General features: G+C 34.8%; 1 protein-coding gene across 3 annotated transcripts; it reads right to left on the reverse strand.

Moving 5' to 3' along the window:
* LOC129809527 (zinc finger RNA-binding protein) lies at positions 1-22,449 on the reverse strand. Of its 3 annotated transcripts, XM_055859448.1 has the most exons (11): positions 22,342-22,448; positions 21,955-22,085; positions 21,357-21,499; positions 21,162-21,291; positions 15,758-15,869; positions 11,407-12,740; positions 8,739-8,969; positions 4,823-4,935; positions 3,981-4,076; positions 382-730; positions 1-305 (listed from the first exon to the last, which is right to left on the reverse strand). In XM_055859448.1, exons 1-11 carry the CDS (start codon positions 22,389-22,391, stop codon positions 217-219), a joined length of 2,778 nt encoding a protein of 925 aa, XP_055715423.1. In that variant the 5' UTR covers positions 22,392-22,448; the 3' UTR covers positions 1-216. The 3 variants fall into 3 exon arrangements, with proteins under 3 accessions (XP_055715423.1, XP_055715424.1, XP_055715425.1); XM_055859449.1 differs by lacking the exons at positions 21,162-21,291; positions 21,357-21,499; XM_055859450.1 differs by lacking the exons at positions 1-305; positions 382-730; positions 4,823-4,935 and having other exon boundaries at positions 4,004-4,076; positions 22,342-22,449.
* Positions 22,450-22,527: the final 78 nt, after the last annotated feature.

The following is a 22,527-nucleotide window of genomic DNA, read 5'->3' on the forward strand; positions in this document are numbered from 1 at the left end:
TTTTCATTTATTTCATATTTCATTTTTATTGGAATTGAAATACATTTGCTCTGAATACATTTTATAATGTTTTATGAATATTTATGTTTTGGGAAGTATTCATAGACCCTTTCAATTGAAATCAATCTCTAAATTTCATCAATAACTTATATCCATTAGTGATTAAATTTACGTTTATGAATAATTAGGAGGAGCATCTGGTGAGATCCACAATTATTACTTCGTTGGCTCTGAGTCCATCTTATCACCAGGACCACCCTCATCCTTTTTCACCATCTTACCATCCACAGATGGTACTTGGTCACCTGCAAAAGCCACAAATATCAATGAATAAGCACAGATCCTCCTTCCAAAAACTCCCCAAACTTCTTGGAAACTCACCCTCATTTTCAGCCCCTTCGGTGCCAGAGCGCCTACGTTTGCGGTTGAAGCGCCACTGACGTGGCACATATTTGGGCTGTGGCAGAGGATCCATGCCCAAAACCTTATGGATCTGACGAAATGCAATGTAACGGAGAAATCTTTGAGCAGACGACGTGAGGTCTTCACGCTGTTGCTTGCTTAGCCCGCTGAAGGCATCATGGGGCTCCTTCTCACATGGATCCAAAATTCCTGGACCATTTATGAACAATCCCGAAGCAGCAGCCTCCATTACACGCCTCATACAGTCTCCCGGACTCAGTGGGATTCCAGCCGAAGAGATTACTTTCTCAGTGAGTAATTCCATAGCCTAGAAATCCGAAAAACATAAGAAATTACAATTTAAATCTTGGAAATCAGAGAACACTTTTAATTATACTAATATGCTTATGCTCAGTCTATAGAAGGAAACAATTACATCTTCGTACAGTTGCAGTTTATAAATGACGATTTTAGGTGAAATTCATAACAATCTCACACAGTGTTGGAAATAAGTATAATTCCACCCCATAATGCTTAAAGAAATTCAACAAAAAAAATAAATGTCGAAAAAATTCATACGTAGACCATAACGTCCTTTCAGGCCAACATAAAAAATCGACATTTTGATTTTTTTATTCTAATTATTTTTGAAATATAATACAACTTTGTTTTTTAGGCTGGAAATAAGTATAATTCCACTCAACATAAGAAAAAATTTCTAAAACAATAAGAAAATCTCTCCAAAAAAATCATACTTCCAGAGTTTCCTATTGAAGCATTTGCAGACACTTCAGAAAAACCCTTTTTGTTCACGAAATAGGTAATTATATCATTTGAAAACTTCACGTACTCTGGCTCCTCTTCAAATGTCAGAAACTTCACGTACCGCTAACAATAAAGATTAGCACTTACTTTAACTAAAATTAGCCAGAAATGACATAAATGTTAAACAAAACGAATAAACAACAGTCATCTCATTGTGTTTTTTATTGGAAAACATGGTCGATTGATGAAAAATTCGATGGTGAAAAGGTACACTTTTAATCTTTCTGAGAAATTAACAAATTTAAATTTGTAAATATTAATGGGTTTTTGCTTTATTTGAAGCAAAATTACCTAAATAATGAAACTGTGGTATAGGAAATATATAAATATAGTAATTTAGTACTGTATTTATCATAAAAACAGTGACGTTTCCATTTGGAGTAGCGAAAAATTTCCATTTGGAACAGGTTTTGAATTAGCTTAATTTACCCTAAATCAATTTAACTCATAGCCATATATTCTAATAGCCAGTATAACACTGGTCGCTTAATGGGGGTTAATAGCACCCGAACTAAAAAAATATCGACTTGCGGGTTCCGGTAAAAGTTATATTCCGACATTTTTAATAGCCCCCTTTTTCTTTTCTAAATAGCTCCGCCCCTACGGCATAGATCGGGCTCAAATTTAAGGTCCCCTGACCCCCCTGACCTAAGCTATAAGGGTCCAAAAAATTTCTTAAAATGGCCATAACTCCGGTTCTAATTGTCAGAATTAAAAAAAAAGTGAGAGCGTTTTGGAAAGCTCTCTTGAAATTCTATTTCCCCTTCCAACATCGCAAGTTCATAAAACTACCACTAGGTGTACTATTTTTAAAATGAAAATTTTCCAATTTTCTAAGTTAAATAACTCAAATTTTAGTATGTCATAGCCGCACATTATACCTATCAAACAAAAAAAAAAACTTAAGTCTCTTTTTTGCTCAGATCATGCCATATCTCCGATTTTCTCATTTTAGCGTAAAAAAAATTTTTTTCCCACAATAACACTGCGAAAGTAGCCAAGTGCTGATATGGTCGCTTATACTCCTTTTACTCGACGTTATTTAAAATAGGATGAGAGCTCATAATTTTGAACAGTTTCTAAATTTGGACACTTTGAGGGTAAAGTGGGACACTAAAAATAAATTGATTAAAATTATGGATTTTTATTCCAATATTTGATGAATAATGAATTCTATCTAAGTATTTGATCTTTTTGAAAGTTTTTAGCACTAAATACGTTAAATTTTGAATATGATTTGAGTTAAAATTGCTTTTATTGAAAATTCAGTGTGAGCAATTGCTTACGAGAAATATGACAAAACTTCGTGTTTACTTTAGTGTTATTTAGCTGTGGTGATGTAATACTAATTTATCTGCGATATTTTTGAGTGATATGATTAAATATTCATTGAATATTGTGTTGATTCACGTTAATGGTGACATTAGACCCGAAGTGAGATTTGTCTTGTGAATAACGTTTCTCGGGTGAAAAATGGACAATTTTCTAAGAGATTGACCAGTGAGGTGATAATCCTTATTTTGGACAGGTGTTTTTCTCTCGAAATTTCGTGAAATTTTAGCTTTTGTGGTGACTAGGTTGTATAAATGCCTGGAGAAACAAAGGAGTATCATCTCTACGAACGAGATGTAGTGAGAAAAGCCTTAAAAGAACATCGATGCTTAAAAGCAGACTGTCCAAAATTATGAGCCTTTACCCTAAGGTTTAAAAGAAAATCCTGACAAAATTCAATCATTCTTTGATATTGTTGTAGTTCGTCACATGTCGAGGCCTAAAATTAAGTTTGTTTTACCCAAAAACGGGTTACATCAATGGCAAGCGGACTTGCTGACATACGCATGAAGCAGGGAACAAGGGAAAACACACAACCGAGGGTCGAGCGCGATACGCCGCTTCTCAAACGATTTAGAGACTTCCATTTGTCCAAGTCTTGGTCCCCACCAGGAGGAAGGCCTTTCCTTAATTCGACAAAATCTGGTGGAAAGACTTCCTTCCACAGATTGAGTCTAGCCTCCTCCGGAGATTGGTCAAGTGGTTTGACAGAGTGGCAAAAGCTCCTACGAGACTTCAGTCTTGCTCTTTGTTTTTTTGTGACCATGGAGAAGATGCCTCGGTTCAGAAAGAACCCTTGGACATCTCTCTACTCTAGCCGTGGTAGAGCTATTCCTGCTAAGGGATAGAGTTTGTCCACCGGAATGCTTTTCAAGCATCCTGTTATAATATGGGCGGTATCGTTATGAGCGACGTCAACTTGCTTAGCCTGCGCGGCGCGGATCTCTTCCATACTTCAGCTGCGTACTCTGCTACGGAAAAAGATAGGGCAAGTGCAGAGGTACGCATCAGGTTTGGCTGAGCATCCCACTGAGCGTTGACGAGTTTCCGCAGTAAATTATTTTGTGTTTCGCCGTGTTTAGACTTGCAAAAAATATCCTAGATTCCTTCAATCTTCTACTTCGCAATTACGTAGAAACATAAGAAATAAATTACTTTAGGTAGTCAGGAAAAATTATTTTCTTTATGGGACACCTGTGTTCCAATCGTCCTTAAAAGGGTAAAATTCAGTCAACAGCCAAAATTTTGGCAAAAATCCGGTTAACTGAAGAAATAGAGCATTTAAAAATTCAGAAAGTTTAAAGTTTAACTCAGAATATGTTTAAGTTTTGATACAACTATTAAACTTAAATTTTTATGCGTTCTTATTCCAGAATAAAGAAGGTTTGGGAAAAGATCATATTAAGAATGTTTCAACTCACCCATTGGCTCAAAGGTGTCCACATTGGAGTGCGCTGGCACAAATCACGGAGGACTCTCATAACCATAACACACGATTGTAATCCTGTAGCCCTGGCCTAAATTGTAGCAACACCCCCAAGTATTTTTTTGAAAGTGGTGCAGAAAAAAATAGAGAAAAAAGATACGTCACTCAATTTGTGCTGCTGGAACAATCTGTAATTTATCTAATGGCACCTCTTTCATGGTTATTATACTCTCTCTAATTAGAATATTCAAAATCTTGAATATTCTGCAATTTTGCTTTGTCTATCTCAACAATTGTGATTTTTATACTCTCATTTCTACACATACATACAAACGATTTTTCTAAGAGGTGCATATTTTTCTCTTTAAACAACTCCTTTCTCTTGACTTAATGTACGTTTTTTATATTATATAACAATCAAACATAAGAAAGTTCTTAGTATTTTAGAATGATAGTAAATTATGATTATGGAAAATAAAATTATTCGTTTTTTTTTTTGCCCTAACTTAAATCTATGTGATTCACTCTCTCATTACTTTTCATACATTCCATTTTTTCTCCATTCATCCTTCCAACCACACAGAAGTTCGCACTACAGAATGTGTAACAAAAAAATCTCACAATTTTCTTTATTACGATAAAAATTGCTATTTTAAAAATTTATTAATATTATAATTAAAATTCATTTAAGATACAATCTTATTTTAGAATAAATTTCCAAAATGTTTTATTTTAAAAATTATATCAAATTCAATAATTTAATTATATTAAAATAATAAAATTAAAAAAAAATAAAGAAATAAAAACTTGTAGTAGTTCAGATAACATTAAACCAACCTGGAACCATTTTGCATGCCTCAATGCGGCAAGTGCCTGCAGACAGGGTTCGCGTGGCAGAAGATCTTCTGTATTCTGAACCGGTTGTTCAGTGGCAGTTGCATTGTTCATATCTAAAGTGGGGATGATAGTAACAGGGTGTTTGACCATTAAACAGAATACAAATACTCTCACTTTGCTTTTTTTCTTTTTCTTTTTATCTGTCAGTCTCTGGGCTTTTTTTTCTCTCTACTTGATAAATTCTCCATGTTCAAATATTTTAAAATATAAAAAAAAACTAAAATAGCAAAAAATTAATTTCAAATAAAATCTCTGAATTTCATAGAGTGGATGATCTTTCATATTCTTGTAACCGAAAATTAAATCTTCTCATTTGCCTTTTCACAGAAAATCACTTTCAAGTGCAAGACGATAAGAAGAACTATATTTTTAAATAACTATTTTGATATTGTACAAAAATATCCAGTGAATAAAAATAATTTATAAAAATAAATTTAAAAAAAACGATAAAATAGGGGGAAAATATTTGATGTTATATTTTTTCATTCGAAACATTTTCCATTCCTTTTTTTCTATAATCACTATGGATCTTTGTGGAGGATTTACCAACAGAATGATGCTCCTGTTGATGAATTTTGATGGATGCATTGCAGTGTGCATGGTCAAAAATCCTGTACAGCACCCACACTTCATTTTCATCATTGTTTCTTCTTCTCAAAATCTTGGTCAATCTCTTATTTTTTCAGCATTTTATGCACACATTTTAAGACGAGTCGAGATCGGTTTTGTTTTTTTTATGATTTTTCTGATCTTAAATCAATTACATATTCCCCAATTTTTTTTTCTCAAATATCTTTCGCATGGTTTAAATTGTAATTATAATTTTTCTTTGGTGTCATAAAAAATGTACAACGCAGATTCAATCGGATGTCTTTTAGTTTTAATGAAAAAAAAAATTATTAATCCTCTAAAAATTAAAGCGTGTTTAGGGGGTATATATTTTTGTTTACTTTAAATAATGTAAGTCATAATGAAATAACAAAAAAAAGATTATTTAAACGCGGTGTTTCAGTTTCAGCTCAAATTAAGACATTCCAATTGTGCTGCTGTTGTGTTAAACATTGAACATTTTCTCACAATCACTTGAGATCAATAAAATATGAGAAGCATATCTTAAACTTACAATAAAAATAACTTTAATATCTTGAAGAACAAATTATCCCTGAAGATGCAAAATAATAAGTATTGGACCTTCATCATTTAACTATCAATAAAATTTTAGCCAAGTATCTGGAATTGCAAGTGTAAATATTGATCTACCTTTCTGCAAATTGGATTTCAAGATGTCTTTTGTCTTGATTATTTAAAAATTGCTAAATATCTACAACATCAAAGAGTTTATTGCCAACGTGCAGAATAAGCTTCACTCCTAAATCAATTTAGATCACGCCGCCTTTCAAGAATTATGTTCATTAAAAAAAAAAAGTATTACAAAATTTGTAGTCGGTCGACTTATTGAGGGGTCCCCCGAAGGACACAAGTCGCTATCTCTTACCGTTTGACCTCTAGAGCTGGCGACAGCCAGATAGACTAGATTATTTGTGAATGTTTATTACTTCCTATTGGGGACTTCTTCTTCTTCTATTTTATGTAAGGCTGTCGGATTCCTTTTTGTTCACTTAGTTCAAATTTAAACTATCCGTTATTCCATGTACTTCACTCGATTTCACTATTTTATTTAATTTATATTTTTAATTTATTTATCACTTTTTTATTTATCACTCTTTTTTATATCACTTTTTATTGTTATATGATCACAGTTTTTGAATTATTATATGCTCACTTTTATTTTTTTGATATATTTGTAGATCTCTTTATATGTTTCTTCGTTTGCTATTTTAAGAATATTTTTTATGCTCACTTTTTCATTATTAATGCACTTATAGTTTTCTCTTACTATGTGATTTATATCTTCCACGGTTTCGCACTTATCGCATAATTCTGTTTCCTCTTTTTTATTAATTTTTGAAACTTCTTGTCACAGCAATGTCCACTTCTAATCTTTTGGATTATTTTTATTTTATCACTTCTTAAATTTATATTTTTGAACCATAGTTTGTTTTCTAATATTCCCTGTCTGATTTCATGGTTGAATTTTCCTTTAGTTTCACAATTTTTTTCCACAAATTTGTCTATTTTTTCCACATGAATTGTTTTCTTGTTCTGTAAACCTCTTTTCTATTTAAGCTACATACGATATATATCCCATCCTTCGTTGCTTCCTTAGCTGCTTTGTCAGCTCTCTCATTTCCTTAAATTCACGGTTTTTTTTTTTTCAAATAAATTTTACCCACTCTGTTTTAAAGGTAAATGAACAAGATCATTATAGAATTACTCTTGCCTGTAAGGCTTGTACACAGTAAAAAATTTTGGCTGCTTTACCATGATTTTCATTGTAAATTTTACATTAAACATGTCATCGTGTGTACTAATAATTTGTGTAATTTGTACACATTTTGTCTGAAAACTGTGTAGTTTGTACACCTTTTATTTTAAAACTGTGTAATTTTACACGAAATGTGTAAGAAAATATACGAAACTGTGAAATCATTCCCAGTTGATTACACGGTTTACAATTACATCAAATTTGAATTACACATTTTCAGATTACACGTTTTGTTGAAATACATAATTTGTGTAACTTTACAAGAATAATCGTAGTAAAAAAGCAAACCAACAATTATCCTATCCTTGTAATTTTTTTACTGTGTACTTCTTCGTGGTCTTCTTTTTCTCTCTGCAGGAAGGTATTTTTAAAACTCGAATTTTGGTCCAATTCCACCTCATTTTACCCTTGTAAAAATTAAGAATATCTTAAGATCATGAGATATGAAAATTTCAATCTGAAAAACTTAATCATCTTTCTCAAACAATAAAACTTTTACGTAATGTTAAAAGGTAAATAAGGTTTAAATAAAATAATCTATATCGTATAAAGGGGGCGGAACCTAAAATTGATTTATGAGATGAAATTATTTGTAAACAAATCCTAGGATTTTCATTTTTTGTCCTTGTCTTCTAAAAATGGCTTTATACTTGCAAATCGTTGTCCAATATTTATTCTCCGATAAGATATTTTGTTCCCATAAATTTTCTAAACACATTTTAACCTCATTTTTTCTTCCTTCTTTTCACAACACCACGTTAATAAAAATTTCCTTGAGCCTATTTTTTCGCTATTATATTCCTTCTGCAAAAAGAAATGATTTCACAAATTATTTCATGGAAAAATACAAATTATATACAATTGCACTCGAAGATTTTTCTTTTTCATTAAATTAGGATGGTGTAAAGTCGTATACCAGCACAAAAAATAGGCCTCAAATCGTGATTTAATTAGTTAACTCTGTGATTGTTTTCAGAGGGAAAAATTCACACACACGCATTTGTATGTATGTTGAAATAGATTTCTTATTTTGCGTTGTCAAATTAACAACAACAAAAAATATATAATATATTAATTTTTTATCATCCGCAAATAGGCTCACGATTTCGAAACACCAATTTCAGTTTGATCATCTCCACAGATCGGATGCACACAATATCTCACGAGATACAATAAAATATGTGATATATCATGGAAATAGAAAGTGATATTAATTATTTAAATATTTTCTTTTATAATAACTTTTTTTTTGTTTTAAATATGTTCAAGGCTCAGTATATATTATATAAATATTTTGTAGTAAAAGAGAATGTGAGAGGAGGGACGGGCATTAAATTGAAACTGGCAAATCGAAATCGAAATATTGTCAACAAGAAAAAAAATCATTGAAATAAAAAAAGAAAATAAACATTTTCTTGATTGCAAGGTGAGAAAATAAAATAAAATAAACTTGCAAAACCACAAAAATACCTGGTTCACGGAGTAGTGGCGATGTCAGTGACACTTTGACAGTTATTTGACCATCACTCACTAGCACAGCACCCTCCACTGGGGCCATGGTCACGGAATATGTATGTTCCTCAAACACCTTCTTCAGCTGAATTGGCAACTCCGTGGCCACCCTCTTGAGCAGCAATGTTGTCGGTTTCTCAGCGCAGAGCACAACAAGCTGCACCAGAGTGTCACCCTGCAGTAGAAGACCTACGAGAAAAGTTTATGATTCCTAATGCTTATATCCCTAAAGTGATCTAAGGTCATTGACACACTTAGAACTTAAGCCAAGAGACGGCTTAGTGGAAAATGGAAGAAATGTGGTTTAACCATTATTTCGAATAAATTACGCTAAGCCGTCTTTCGGCTAATCCTCAAGTCTGTCTCAACGACCTAACAATAATTGCTGCTCAAACTGAATACTCGAACTCGTGACTTCGATGCTATACCTCAGAATTACTTTCGCATTATTTATAGTTCACAACCGCTTTGAATCAATTAATAAGTGACTCAAAAGATCCCCAAAATAGCTTAAGAGCAATAAAATTTATTTTATGATAAAAATAACTTATCGGTTCATTACGGATTCACCACCAATTGGAGCCATTTAGACTTGCCCGAAATTCCAAGACCTTTTCAAAGAGCCCAAATATGACCCATTAAATTGAGAAAATGTTTGGAAGAAATCAAAAACATCCAAAAAAGTTTCACACCATTTCGAACAATCCCCAAAAAACATGGTTTTGGAAGGTAATACGGGCTTCAGACCTAAGGCTTAGCCATATGGCTTAACTTCTATAATATCTTATCAGTCAAGATTTTTTCGAAAAATTTGACTTAGGATTGGATTATTAAGGCCAAATGACATATTACATTTTGAAAAATCAATAAAATCGGTTGCTGTTTAAGGTTTTGAGACCCTCGGAAACTGGGCTAAACCTCTAGTCAGAAGACGATCTAAGAGAAGGGGTGGAAGGAAAATGAAGGTTATATTAATGATCTCAGGGCCGCCGTGTGAGAGAAGGTGGTGGGGGTCCTCCGAAAGTTCCAAGTCCCTATCTCTAACCGTTCAAACTAAGAGTGTAGTAACGTAACGGCCGAACAATCAGACGAATAGCGCTAGAACAACTTACGGAACCGTTACACCCAGGCTTCCATTTGAACCCATTACGCATCCTCAATTAAAGTAACATCTGTAAAGGGCAAGGTGGTTCAAGCCAGCCCATTTTCGGGCATATTTTATTAAATGGCGGCTTTAATCTTGATATGCTCTCATTAGGCAGTACCGCTTTACCCAATAGAACCCGTCTGTTGTTACATAAGCTGGGACAGTCGCATACATAGTGAGTGCCCGTCTCTTCAGTTTGATTGCATCCTCTGCACATTATGTTACATTGGGGACACCCATCTTATTCAGATGTTTTTCCAGACAGACCGCTTAGGTTAGCAATCTTCCGGGCTCTCCAGCGACTACCTCCTACTAGGTACGCTGTTCTTTTCTTATCCAAGTAGACTATACACAGTTTAGACATACGACAATCCTTCGTCGCGGCTCATTCCGTATGATCCCTATATCCAGGTACGCAATGTAGACCGACGTCACATTTCTTCGAGGCCGCTTCTAACAATTTCCTACCGTCAGTCACAAGAGCAGAAGCGACTCATATCCTGTTAGAGACAGAATCACAGCTCTACGATTTGAAAAAATTTGAACTTTCCTACCACCGGTACTAGATTCCACTAGGCTCTGAGCACCAAGCAGGATTGTAACTACCTCAGCCTGAAACAGTGTCATGTACTGGCTCAGAACGCAGATTCGCTAATTTGAAACTCCGAGCATTGATAAACTGGCGCTTGAGAATCTTTCGTCCCGAGAACAATCAGTAAATAGAGCAACCGCAACGGACTCGATGATCTTATCCGCGCGTTGAATCCAACTAACCCTCGTATGAAGTATTGCTTTAATGATTTTCTTGGGTAACCTTCCTTCATTGTGGAAGTCATCCCTTATTAGAAGGTCTAGATATCTGGCAACAGGTTTATTGAGTACTTTCATGAGCCCTACTAAGTAACAACCAACCTTCAAGTTCCAGCTGAGCGTAACTTCAGAGCTGTCATGTTCACTTCTCACTTTATGAAAAGCGATAGTGGCGGCAAGCTTAGCATGACTTCCAGGACAAGCGAGTTAGCGCTACCCTTATGGACTATGCTATGGCAACACAGACGCAAAGATATGATAAGGAAAGTAGTCTCCGAGTAGTGGAAGGTAGAAATTTTGGATAATAAGAGTTTAAGTAGCAAATAGAAAGATTAATGTTTCTCAAGAGACTTACTTAAGGCAAAACGATTAGAAATAAGAATTTGAGGTCGTCGAAGGGTGCCCCACAAATTTCTTTAAAAGAACCCGGCAATCTCAGACTCATTTGATTTAATTTTCAAATATATAAGATGATTGCCCAACTATAAAGGAAAAAACGCGTCCCGGACATCCCTTTTTCTGTCCCAATGTGCCCCCGATCGCAGATATTAGGGCCAAGATGATAGTTTACAAATTTTCGAAGTACGAAAAAGTGTCTTTCTTGCTCTTTCCGTATCATAAAAACTAAGATTTTAAAGAACCTCTGGAAAATTATAAATATCCACTTACCTTTAGCCAGAAGACCCACTCGCATGACGCCCTTGAGCACGCGAACAGAACCCTCAGCATCCTTCTGGAAGGAAAACATTTGGTTATCGCGTCCATCTTCCTTCTTAGTGGAGTCATTGGCATGTTTAGCATCATTGGCTGCATTAGCCCCCTTGTCATTTGCTTTTTGCCCTGCATCAGCCCCCTTAGCATTGGCAGCCTTGCCAGTATCAGCCAGAGCATCAGACACAAATTTGAGAGCTCTCTCAGTATGTGAAACAATACGCTGAATTGTCTGCAATTCCTCCTCCTTGGGATAGATCTCTGCATGTCTCGCCACAACATGACGATCATCTGAACTTTCAGGACGGCGTCCAGTCATAATTCCACCAAAGAATGGATGTCCCATGGGAGGACCACCACGTGCCATATGAGGCCCACCACGTGGACCACCTCCTGGGAATCCTCGCTGCATCCAATTCATATAATCAAATTCCTCTTCGAAACGACGACGTTCCTCCCAGTAAATCCTCTCGTCATCATCGAGATCAGCATCAGCCATTCGTCGACGATTCCAGTATTCCTCCTGCATGGCTGCACGCTGAGCCTTAGCCTCGGCAATCTTCTGACGCCTTGGTGATGGCTTAATGTCCACCACAAGATCCGGCTGAACCTTCTTCTTGTACTGCAGCCGATGACGACGACCCTTCATGTGCATCTCCTTGGCATTTGGATCATTGAACTTGCATTCGCAGAGTTTGCAATTGAAACTCAAAATCTTCCCTTCGTCATCCTTAATTTCATCAATATACTCCACTCCCACTGGCTTCACATCATCCACGGGAATATGGATGGATGCATCCTCATCCTGACTCTCCCCAGCACCAGCAGCAGTAGCCCCAGCAGCCCCTGTTCCATCCTCACCACCCTTCTCCCCAGCACCAGCTGGAACAAAGTTCACCTTTGCTGGTTTCTTGGTGAGCGGATCAGTAGATGGAATTGGCTTTCCCAGTTTCTGGTGCAACTTCACTACCTTCTGATGCTTAGATCCACGCACATGAGCTGCATAGGCATCGAAACCTGTGCACGTGACATCGCACAGTTCACAGTGAAGGCTATTGCCACGATTCTGTGCCACATTGGCCGCAGTGGCGCTCAATTTGAGACTAGCCTCACGCTTCTTGTGCTTCTGCCCATCGAGATGCTCCCGATAGGTTTGTGGTCCAGCACAACTGATCTTGCACACCTCACAATAGTGCAATTGTTGTGGTTTTGGTGGCTGCTTGAAACGTGGCTTGTTGTTTCCAGCCATGTTACCAGGACCTCCTTTCTTGTAATTCCAAGAATTACCCTGCCTAAAAATTTTATCTACTATTACAAACAAAACTTAAAATTCTTAATTTTAACTTTCAAATAAATATTTCTTTTGATAAAATTAGAAATTTATATCAAAGTATATTTGATTTTGAAAAATAAACTGCCTAAGGAACTTTATCACTACTTTTTTACTTTGTTAGAATGGTTTACCAACATAAAGTCGGCGATGGACGCATGTAATTGTTCCCGTCGTTTTCATCAAATCATATTTCAAGCCATATACATTGTATCTGGTTAAACTATACAGCGATTTGAAAGGTAACATTAAACGTTAATAAAAAGTTCTTTGACAATTTTATGTGAATGAAAAGAATTGCCTGTCACTATGTTATAGTATTTCAAGGTCAAATTTCCTAAAGGTAAAATCCCGGAAGCGAAAATCGTGAAGAGTAAAAATCCGGAATGAGCCAAAACTTCAAAAGGACGAAATCCCAAAAAAAAGCCAAAATCCCGAACGCCATACTTTGGAGCTCGGAATTTTGGCGTTCAAGATTTTGGATTTCGGATTTTTGGCCGGAACCGATTTTAGTAGGGGAAACTGGGGCAAAAGGTCACAAATCAAAAAATTCAAAATTCAATATCTTCCAAGATAAATAAGATAGCGGCTTCAAATTTTTTCCATAGACAGCCTCCATAGGTCTTCTTCAATGTCGTAAGTTTGTTAAAATTTTAACAAGGAATTTAGAAAGTAAAAAATATCGAAATTTTTAGCCCTATTTTTGAAATATTTTCCGTGCAGAAGATATCAATTATTAGCTACTTATTTTAAATTTGATGCACTGGTGAATATTTCCCAAATTAACAGGATATTCTTTGAATACGAATCCGCTATCTATTTTCGAATTTTACAAAGATTCTTTTCTCCAGAAATACTTTTATTAAGAACGACCACTTGGGGTAAAAAGTAACAAAAGCTATGGAGCAAAAAGTAACAAAAACCGAACCGATGTCCCACGGTGAAAAGAATCAATGCTATGTGTCGCCGCTTGTTGTTTGCATTGGTCAAACGATTTGCAATCTTTTATGTGTGCGTGTTTTTCTTTTTTTTTTGTAAAATAGCTTAAAATGCGCTTTTCTCGCTCATGTAGAGAAAAAGGTGTTTTACAAATCTGTAGAAGAATAAATTTCCAATGAATATATGTAATCTAGGTATTTTACTTAAATTTACAGAATCCCGTAATAAAGCGGAACAAAATGTGATAGTATCTTATGCCTGATACTATTTGCCCCAGCATTTTTGAAAATGATCACAAAATTACCTTTTAGAAAAAGGCTCGATAAATATATTTCCTTACAAAATAGAAGAAAATGACTTTCACAAAGTTGTAATGCAGTAAATTTCCTATAAAACTGCTAATTAGAAATTTCGGAGGTTCACGGGTAGCTTGTAAAAAATAAAATATCTGTTTTGTGACTTTTTGCTCCAGTCTCCCCTACTACTGTGACAAAGGCCAAAAATACACTGTTTATTGACTCAATATATTTTTCAAATGAATCTATAGTTCCAACGATACTTTTCAAGTAATTTAGGCAAAGAAAATGAGACATGCTCTGGGCTGGTAGGCCAATAGTCCTAACTGTCAAGAAAGTCACGGTAATCGTCAAATCTGACTGGCATGTTATTACTTATTCCATTGCCCAGAAACTAAAGATTAGCCAGAAAATTGTTTAGATCTATTTACATAAGGTTGGAGTTAAAAAAGATCAATGCACGGGTGTTGACCCTAAGAACATCTTGGTCCCAATGACTTGCTATTCATTGCTAAAATGTAAGAAATCAATCCATTTTTGAAGAAGTGGATGACGTGATGAAAAATTTGTCACATACAAGAACGGCCGAAAAATATCGTTTTCCAATCGTAATAAGTCGGTCCAAACCATCACCGAGCCGGAATTTACGAATAAAAAGGTTCTGTTGTGTTCGTGGTGGGATTGGAAGGGAATCACGCACAATGAGTTGCTACCCCTTAGTTTTAGTCAAACACTCAATTCGGACCTTTTACTATCGAGAACTACTCCAAATAGAAGGCAATAGAAATTGGGCAATAGAAAGAGTGTTGTTGTCCAATGAAACCAAATCAGGTTACTACTCTCAAGGGGATGACTTTACCAGCCTGCTTAAATTTTTTTTTAATCCTTCCACTTAATGATGATCTTTACAGATCGGACATGATAGATAGGATCAGTGAAGACCATCCTTGAATGCTAGAAATAACATACGAACAGCAGAGTAGCGAAGTCACCCGTAGGGGGAGGTGGGGCTACTTTGAGCTGTGGGGCTAGATTGTTATTCGACTTTTTTGCCTACTTCTAAATGAAGCTAGTCTTTACAATAATTTTATTTAGATCCACAATTATTTTGTCTATATAAATTACAATATTTTAAAACCCAGTTTCTATTAGAAATATGAGAAAAAAACGTATAACAATTTAGCCCCACAGCTCAAAGTAGCCCCACCCCCCCCCCTACCTATGGTACGCCAAAGGCTCTTAAGTGTTCCGATAGGGAACTAAAGTAGGTACATAGAATCACTTTTACAAGCATAAACAATTGTTTCTTGATGAAACAAACCTGTCCTCAAGAGATACTTGTCAAGATTGGCTAAACAAACTTTATTAATGAGGATTTGTTCAATCGAAAAATTATGAAATTGCTTCTAAAACGTACAAAAGCTATCGAACAAAATGGTCCATATTTGATATAATTCGGATAATCCTTACGTTACTTTCAGCATTAATAAAAATGTTTAAAGCGAAAAACGACGGGAACTTTTAACTTGATCTAATATTGAGAAATATGTTTTGTTAACATGTTTTTGATATTTCAATGAGTAATAGCAGTTTCAAAAATTAGGTTCTCATTTTAAAAGTGATAAAAAATTTATCCTATAACAAAAAGCCCGTCAAAAAAACCTATTCCAAACTTTAAATTGAATTAGTTAAATAATTAAAATTCTCAAAAATAAAACAAAAATCAATATTTTCTCATATTTACCCTGGAGTTGTTGTCTTATTGGACTTCTGAGCCACATACATCGTAGCAGCTGCATTGTAGAGAGCGGCATCAATGTTGGAGTAAGTTGTAGCATTAGTAGTGGCGGTAGTTTCTGCAAGTAAACCATATAAAACAATTCAGTTCAATCACTGGAAATTTCCATTCATTTTGATGATTTACTAAAATTAGCACAATACGGACTTTCTATGAAACTTCCAACAAAACCCATCAATACCATTGCCAATTGATTTTGAATACAAGAGTATAAGCATTTAAATGCAATTGTGCTTAAACCCCACAAAAGCCCTATTGTGTTGGGAGTTTCAGAAATAACCATTTTGAGCCCCATACATTATATGACACAAAGCTTTGAATCCCTACATTATTTCTCAACAAAAATAGACTTTATCGCATCAATATTTCCGCAGCATTGGATAATTTAGAGTCTTTTGGTAGATAAATAAATTACAATACTTCTGCCTACATGAAATGTCGTGTAGAACAGTCACGACAAAAAAAGAACACTAATTGATATGAAAAGAGTACAAACCAATTTGTTACAAAGGCATTTTCTCATAGAAGACAAACTAACAAGAAATTTTGCTCAAATAAAAAGATGCTCTTATTTGTTACACAAGTTTGTTTATATCTTCTTCAAACGCAGCATAAACCAATTAGTTATTGTTGGTTACAATGTAGAAATTGCCTATGTGAGTGACCCTCAATGGGAAGATGACGAGAAAGTATTTATAACTTTGTTAAAACTCTCTCACTCAGAAAACTTCATCTTGATAGAGCAACTTCAAGGCTATATGAGAATATTATTAATTTGATGACAAGAATAAACTTTTTTTGCAAAACATGTTGTTAGATTGTAATCTAAAGTGAGAGAAAAAACTTCCGAACTGAAAAGCTTTCAAACAAAAAGCATACATTTAAACTTAAATCGTATGCTATATCCAAAATCTTTGATTAGATATAAATTAGAAACTTCTAGTCCATATAACGGTCAAAATTTAGCGGAACAATTCAAGTGTTTGAAGAAACCATGAAAAGATTTTTTTTTCTCATTGTATAAATTAAAACGTGAATCAGCCTTTTCCAGTTAATACTTTTTTGCTGATCGTTTAAAAAAAAAAAGAAGAATTCCTAATTATTGCAATAAATATATTTTAGTTTATTAAGCAAAAACAACATTTTTTTTAATCATAAATTATGTGAACATTCCAAGTTTATTAATATTTCGACTTAAAGAATTTGTAACAATGTTTCCATTTCACTGCTAACCGTATGAGATACGCAGAATTAGTTTATGTTATCGAGGCTTGGAATTGTGTAAATACATATATAAAAAGATTTATAACAGATTTTCTATTATTATAATTTAGCCATACGAGAATGAAAATTATTTTGGTTAATCCAATCCATAAGGACTCCATTTGTCATGTAATTTTGAAACAAAACACGTTACACTCCGAAAATTTATAAAAAGGGGGTGACAAAGCGTCTAAACTTAGCGGAATGCTCGAACTCGTGACAGATTTATTGAACAAATGGAATAACTCGTAAAATCGCCCAAATTACCTTAGAAATAGGAGAAAGTACTCTCCTTTCGAACATTCATGCCTTCTCTGAGAGAAATCCGAAAAAGTTAAAATAACATTCCGGAAATGTTAATTTTACCACAAAGTTTTGATCCGAAATCGGTGTAAATATTACCCTTTTTAGGTGTATTGGGGGTTAAAGTTACCCTTTTTCATGTTAATTTTACACTTAAAATGGTGTAAAATTTACATTAATGTTGATATATTTTTACACCTAAAAAGTGTTAAAGTTATGAGGAAAAAAAGTTAATCGCACCCTCTTTTTTTCTCAGTGTTCGGATAATGTGATTTTTTTTTATTTTTCCTAAGAAATTTAAAGATGGCTGGAGTAGAATTAGCCAGCAAATGAAATTTTTCATTGTGTACAATTTTGCAAAAAAATGTTTGTATCGAGGTGATAAATATTTTACTGCGAATATTATTTTATTTTACTTGGAAAAACAATGGTTTCCATAATATTCCTTCTAAGGCAAACTATAACATCGGACTATCTAATTCTATGCATGGTTAATTCTGTCTCGATCTCCCCTACATATAATTATTAATAAAAATTTCTAATATTTATTAGAAATGTAGAAGTCTCTCAAGAAAAATAAAAGAAAATTCACATTATTCAAAGGCATGAACGTTCGCATGGAGAGTACTTTCTCCTAATATAAATGAATTTCATAATCTGGTAATCTCTTCATTACCGGACCAAAACCGATAAGAATCGGTCGTTTTATAGAAAATTCCAAAACATTGCCAACGAGCCCAAACGTGATAAAATTTAATTGATAAATACTCTCTCTAGAGTCTTTTTAAGCTTTGACTTTATTGAAAACCCGTTATTACGAATGATTCAGCCAGATTATCTACGGAATAATTCAACGGGAAAAAAACTGCACAACGCGTTTTCGAGTAATCCCTAATAATAGTTTTTATAGAGGAAGGGAAAAAAATCAAGGGCATATTAACCATCGTTGGGTCGACTTATTGAGGGGTCCCCCGAAGGTCCCAAAGCGTTATCTCTTAACGTTTGGCCTTCAGAGCTGTCAACAGCCGGACGGACAGACGGACAAACAGATGATATCTAGATCTCCTCATCTTGCTTACATTTTTACGCGACAGTTTCAAAAACATTTTTACAAAGAGCACTCAATGAATGAAGTGCTACAATTACAATACTCGCTCTATGATGCAATTGTCACGGGTTCGAATCCTTCCCATTAGGTCACCAGAATTTTTTCTGGCGTGTTATAGATGTTCGGATTGCATCCAGTGAGCTTCACTGCACTTTCCACGAGACATGGGACTGACGACCCAATCCCGAATAATGGCGTCTACACACTAGAAGCAATTTTCGTCAAAATTACCTTTTTTAAAAAATATTGACGTTACTGCTTACAGTGATAAGAGAAAATTTTCTTTAAAAAAAAACATTTTTTAAAGAATTGCTCCTAGTTTGTAGAGAAAAAAATGTGTGTCTAGAAATCCCCTTGCGGGAAAGCCTAGTTCCCTCATGAAATGTTGTTCCAGGATTATTATTATTATCAAAACAAAAATTTATGCGTTGGGCATAAATACTTCACACAAAAAATCCTTTTAAATTAGGCCAGAAATGTGCATAAATGTTTGGATTTGAAAACTGAATATTTTCTCTAATAAAATCGAAATGAAATCTTCTGCACTACAAAATAAAAAAAAAACATGTAAGACTTACACAATAATGTGAAATTATGAGACTAAAATTGTGTGATATAAAAGAGAATTAATTTCTAGATTTTTAGATAATAGGGGAAAGTGCTCTCCCTTCGAACGTTCATGCCTTCGAATAATGTGAATTTCTTTTGTTTTTCATAATAGATTTACATTAAATTATCACAGAATTATCAACAATTGATGATAAGCCAACTAATATTAAGTAGAAATCTGTAAGTTTCTCAGGAAAACTAAAAGAATATTCACATTATTCGAAGGCATGAACGTTCGAAGGGAGAGCACTTTCCCCTAAAGCTTGAAGACAAAATATCGCCACGGAAAAAACAATCTGTGGTAAAATGAAAGTTATATTTTATAGCAAAGTCAGACTTGGATTTTGTAAGAAATTTCTATTAAATCATAGGTATCTAAAGTTATTAATCAGATATGATTTCTTTCTTATCAGAGGATTACACCTGTTTTCTTTTTAATGTAGTATAAAGAGACTTGTCATACCGCAAACTTTAATTCGGACTTGGGAGGGGCCTAAAGGTGCACAAAAAATAGACCACGCCCCCATGAAGACAAAAAATTAACGCGACAATTTTATTAATAAATTCAAAAAATCTACAATCTTACAGTCTTTCATAAAAACCTAAGTTTTTAAATAGTCAAGAATAATTAAATTTTAGACAATAAATTAAGAGAATCTTGAATACAAAGTAATTGGATTAGGAAGAAGCTTTCAGGCTTCGAACACTTGACATTTTCCCCTTATTCCTTTATTAAATTTGACCTATCTGTGTCAATAATTTTAATAGATAGTCTTCATTCACACATTTCCTGCAAAATAGTTCAGATTCATTAAACACTGAGAAAAAAAAGAGGATGCGATTAACTTTTTTTTCCTCATAACTTTAACACTTTTTAGGTGTAAAAATATATCAATATTAATGTAAATTTTACACCGTTTTAAGTGTAAAATTAACATGAAAAAGGGTAACTTTAACCCTCAATACACCTAAAAAGGGTAATATTTACACCGATTTCGGATCAAAACTTTGTGGTAAAATTAACATTTCCGGAATGTTATTTTAACTTTTTCGAGATTTCTCTCAGTGAAGGAATATGGGAAAAATATGAAGTGTTCAAAGCCAAAGCCTGAAAGCTTTTGCCTAATCTATCTTTCCTAAATAAAATAATGAAGTACATTTTGAATTTTCAAAACATTTTCAGGAGAAAATATACAGTAGGGGAAAGTGCTCTCCCTTCGAACGTTCATGCCTTCGAATAATGTGAATTTCTTTTGTTTTTCATAATAGATTTACATTAAATTATCACAGAATTATCAACAATTGATGATAAGCCAACTAATATTAAGTAGAAATCTGTAAGTTTCTCAGGAAAACTAAAAGAATATTCACATTATTCGAAGGCATGAACGTTCGAAGGGAGAGCACTTTCCCCTAGACTCTCGCAAATTCGGCTCTTTTAAGATCGGGCTACTTTTTAATTCGGGCAGCGGTAACATTTGAAAAAAAGTTTGTTGTCATTTTTCAAGTTCGATTATGATTATCAAATGAATCAAATATGCTCAAATTTGCCATGGTTTGTCTTAGTTTTGATGTGATTTTGCAAAGGGATTTTCATTGCATTATTAAGGGATTTATATGCACGTGAATTTCTGTCTAATTCGGCTGACATTTCGGTCCCAAAAGCCCGAATTTGAGAGTCTACTGTAAAAGCTATGCAATTTCAGCGGAAATAGCGTAAAAATGGGCGTGGCTTGCGAGGAGGCGTGGCAGCACCGATTTTTTCCCCTTTACCTGGACTTGTAAGATTTTTTTTGTTTCCTAACCTAGCATTTTAAAAGTTTATTTCAATAACTGTATCATAATTGAGAAACAAATTCCTTTTAGCTCTGTCCAAAATTGAATTTGTGGGAGTGGCTTTCTTTTTGTCTTTAATAATTTCTTTTCTTAGAATGTGTTTCAATTGTTTGTAAGCATTGAAGGGGAGTGAACATAAAAGGTTTCTACGGTTTCTACCAAAAATAATAAATAAATCCCTCTCTGTTGGTGATGGAAAATATTGTGCTAGTAAGAGTTAGATGTACTTACGCTTAGTAGCTGCGCTGGCTGTTGTTGCCGGCTGAGAGTAGGTTGTTTGGGACACGTACTGCGTCACTTTAGCTGGCTGAATGGATGTTCTAGCCGGTTGTGCGTAAGTTGTAGTCTGGTATCCAGCCACCTGCCGATGAATCTACCTTCAGAAAACTTCTTTGGGATTGAATAAAGGGGCAGGGGTTCACTCACCTTTGCCGTAGTGGCTGAATCATAAGTCTGGCCCGAATAAGCTGTTGTGGCACCAGCTTGCTGATAGTAGGTCTTGGACGTGTCATAGGACTGAGCTGGACGTCCATAGCCGTACTCATAAGTGGGAGCTGGGGCTCCTGTACCTATAAGCCCCAAGGGAGAATTTTTGTTATCACCCTCAAGCCAATGGCAATTTGGCCTCAATAATATATACTTTAATCGCTGTAGATATCCTACTGAGGGTTTTCATTAAATATTCATGGGAAACCTAATGACGATTATCCAACAAAACACAAGATAATCATACTAATTGCTTTTCAATTATGTCAACTCTCGGCGGATGGTAGACACATAAAAGATTATTTGTTTCACAAGTCAATTTCAGATTATATTTGGACAAAAAAAACCTCAAAAGGGGTTTATGAAGAAAAAAAATTGATGCTGCGCACGATTCTCGCGTCATCCCATTTTTCCAAAAAAAAGGGGCATAGGTAGACCAATATACCAGCTAATCCCCATTAATTCCCAAATTAAGGATTGCTGCCAAAAAGGCTAGCCAAGGGGTTTTTTTATCACAATTAAAAATCCATCTACTCACTCGCATAATTTCCCTGCGTAGCTGTAGCCTGGTAGTCATACCCTGCTGGCCGCTGGGCCCCATAAGTAGCCGCTGTGGCTGGTACGTAGCCTGCCTGGGTGGCCGGATATGCGGCTCCAGTGGCAGCAGCTCTGGAAAAACAACACAAATCACTGTATTAGCGTCACAAAAACACAAGGTCATCATGGGAGGCTTTGCTCATTTGGAAAATTTTCTCAGCACACAGACAGCCAATATTGATCGACGCCATTATGCGGTAGAGAGAAGCCTCCAGCCGGCCTTTTTTCAATGGCCTTTTTCACAGAATCCCACATATTTTCACGAGAAATTTCACCAGAAAAACCTTTCCCAATATCTTATGTACACTTTTCACATATTTCCACTCACCCATATTGCGTTCCACCATGAGTAAATCCGAAATAATTATTAGTAGCCATTTTTCTTCTTCCACTCCACTTTTTCTCAGCGCGAACACGTACAGAAATCGCTGAAAAATCGATGCGACATGCAGCGCCACCTTCGACTTTTTTGCAAAATCGATGAGATTTTCAAACGCAACCGCCTTTTGTTGAA

Source organism: Phlebotomus papatasi, chromosome 1 (assembly GCF_024763615.1).
Source record: "Phlebotomus papatasi isolate M1 chromosome 1, Ppap_2.1, whole genome shotgun sequence".
NCBI lineage: Eukaryota > Metazoa > Arthropoda > Insecta > Diptera > Psychodidae > Phlebotomus > Phlebotomus papatasi.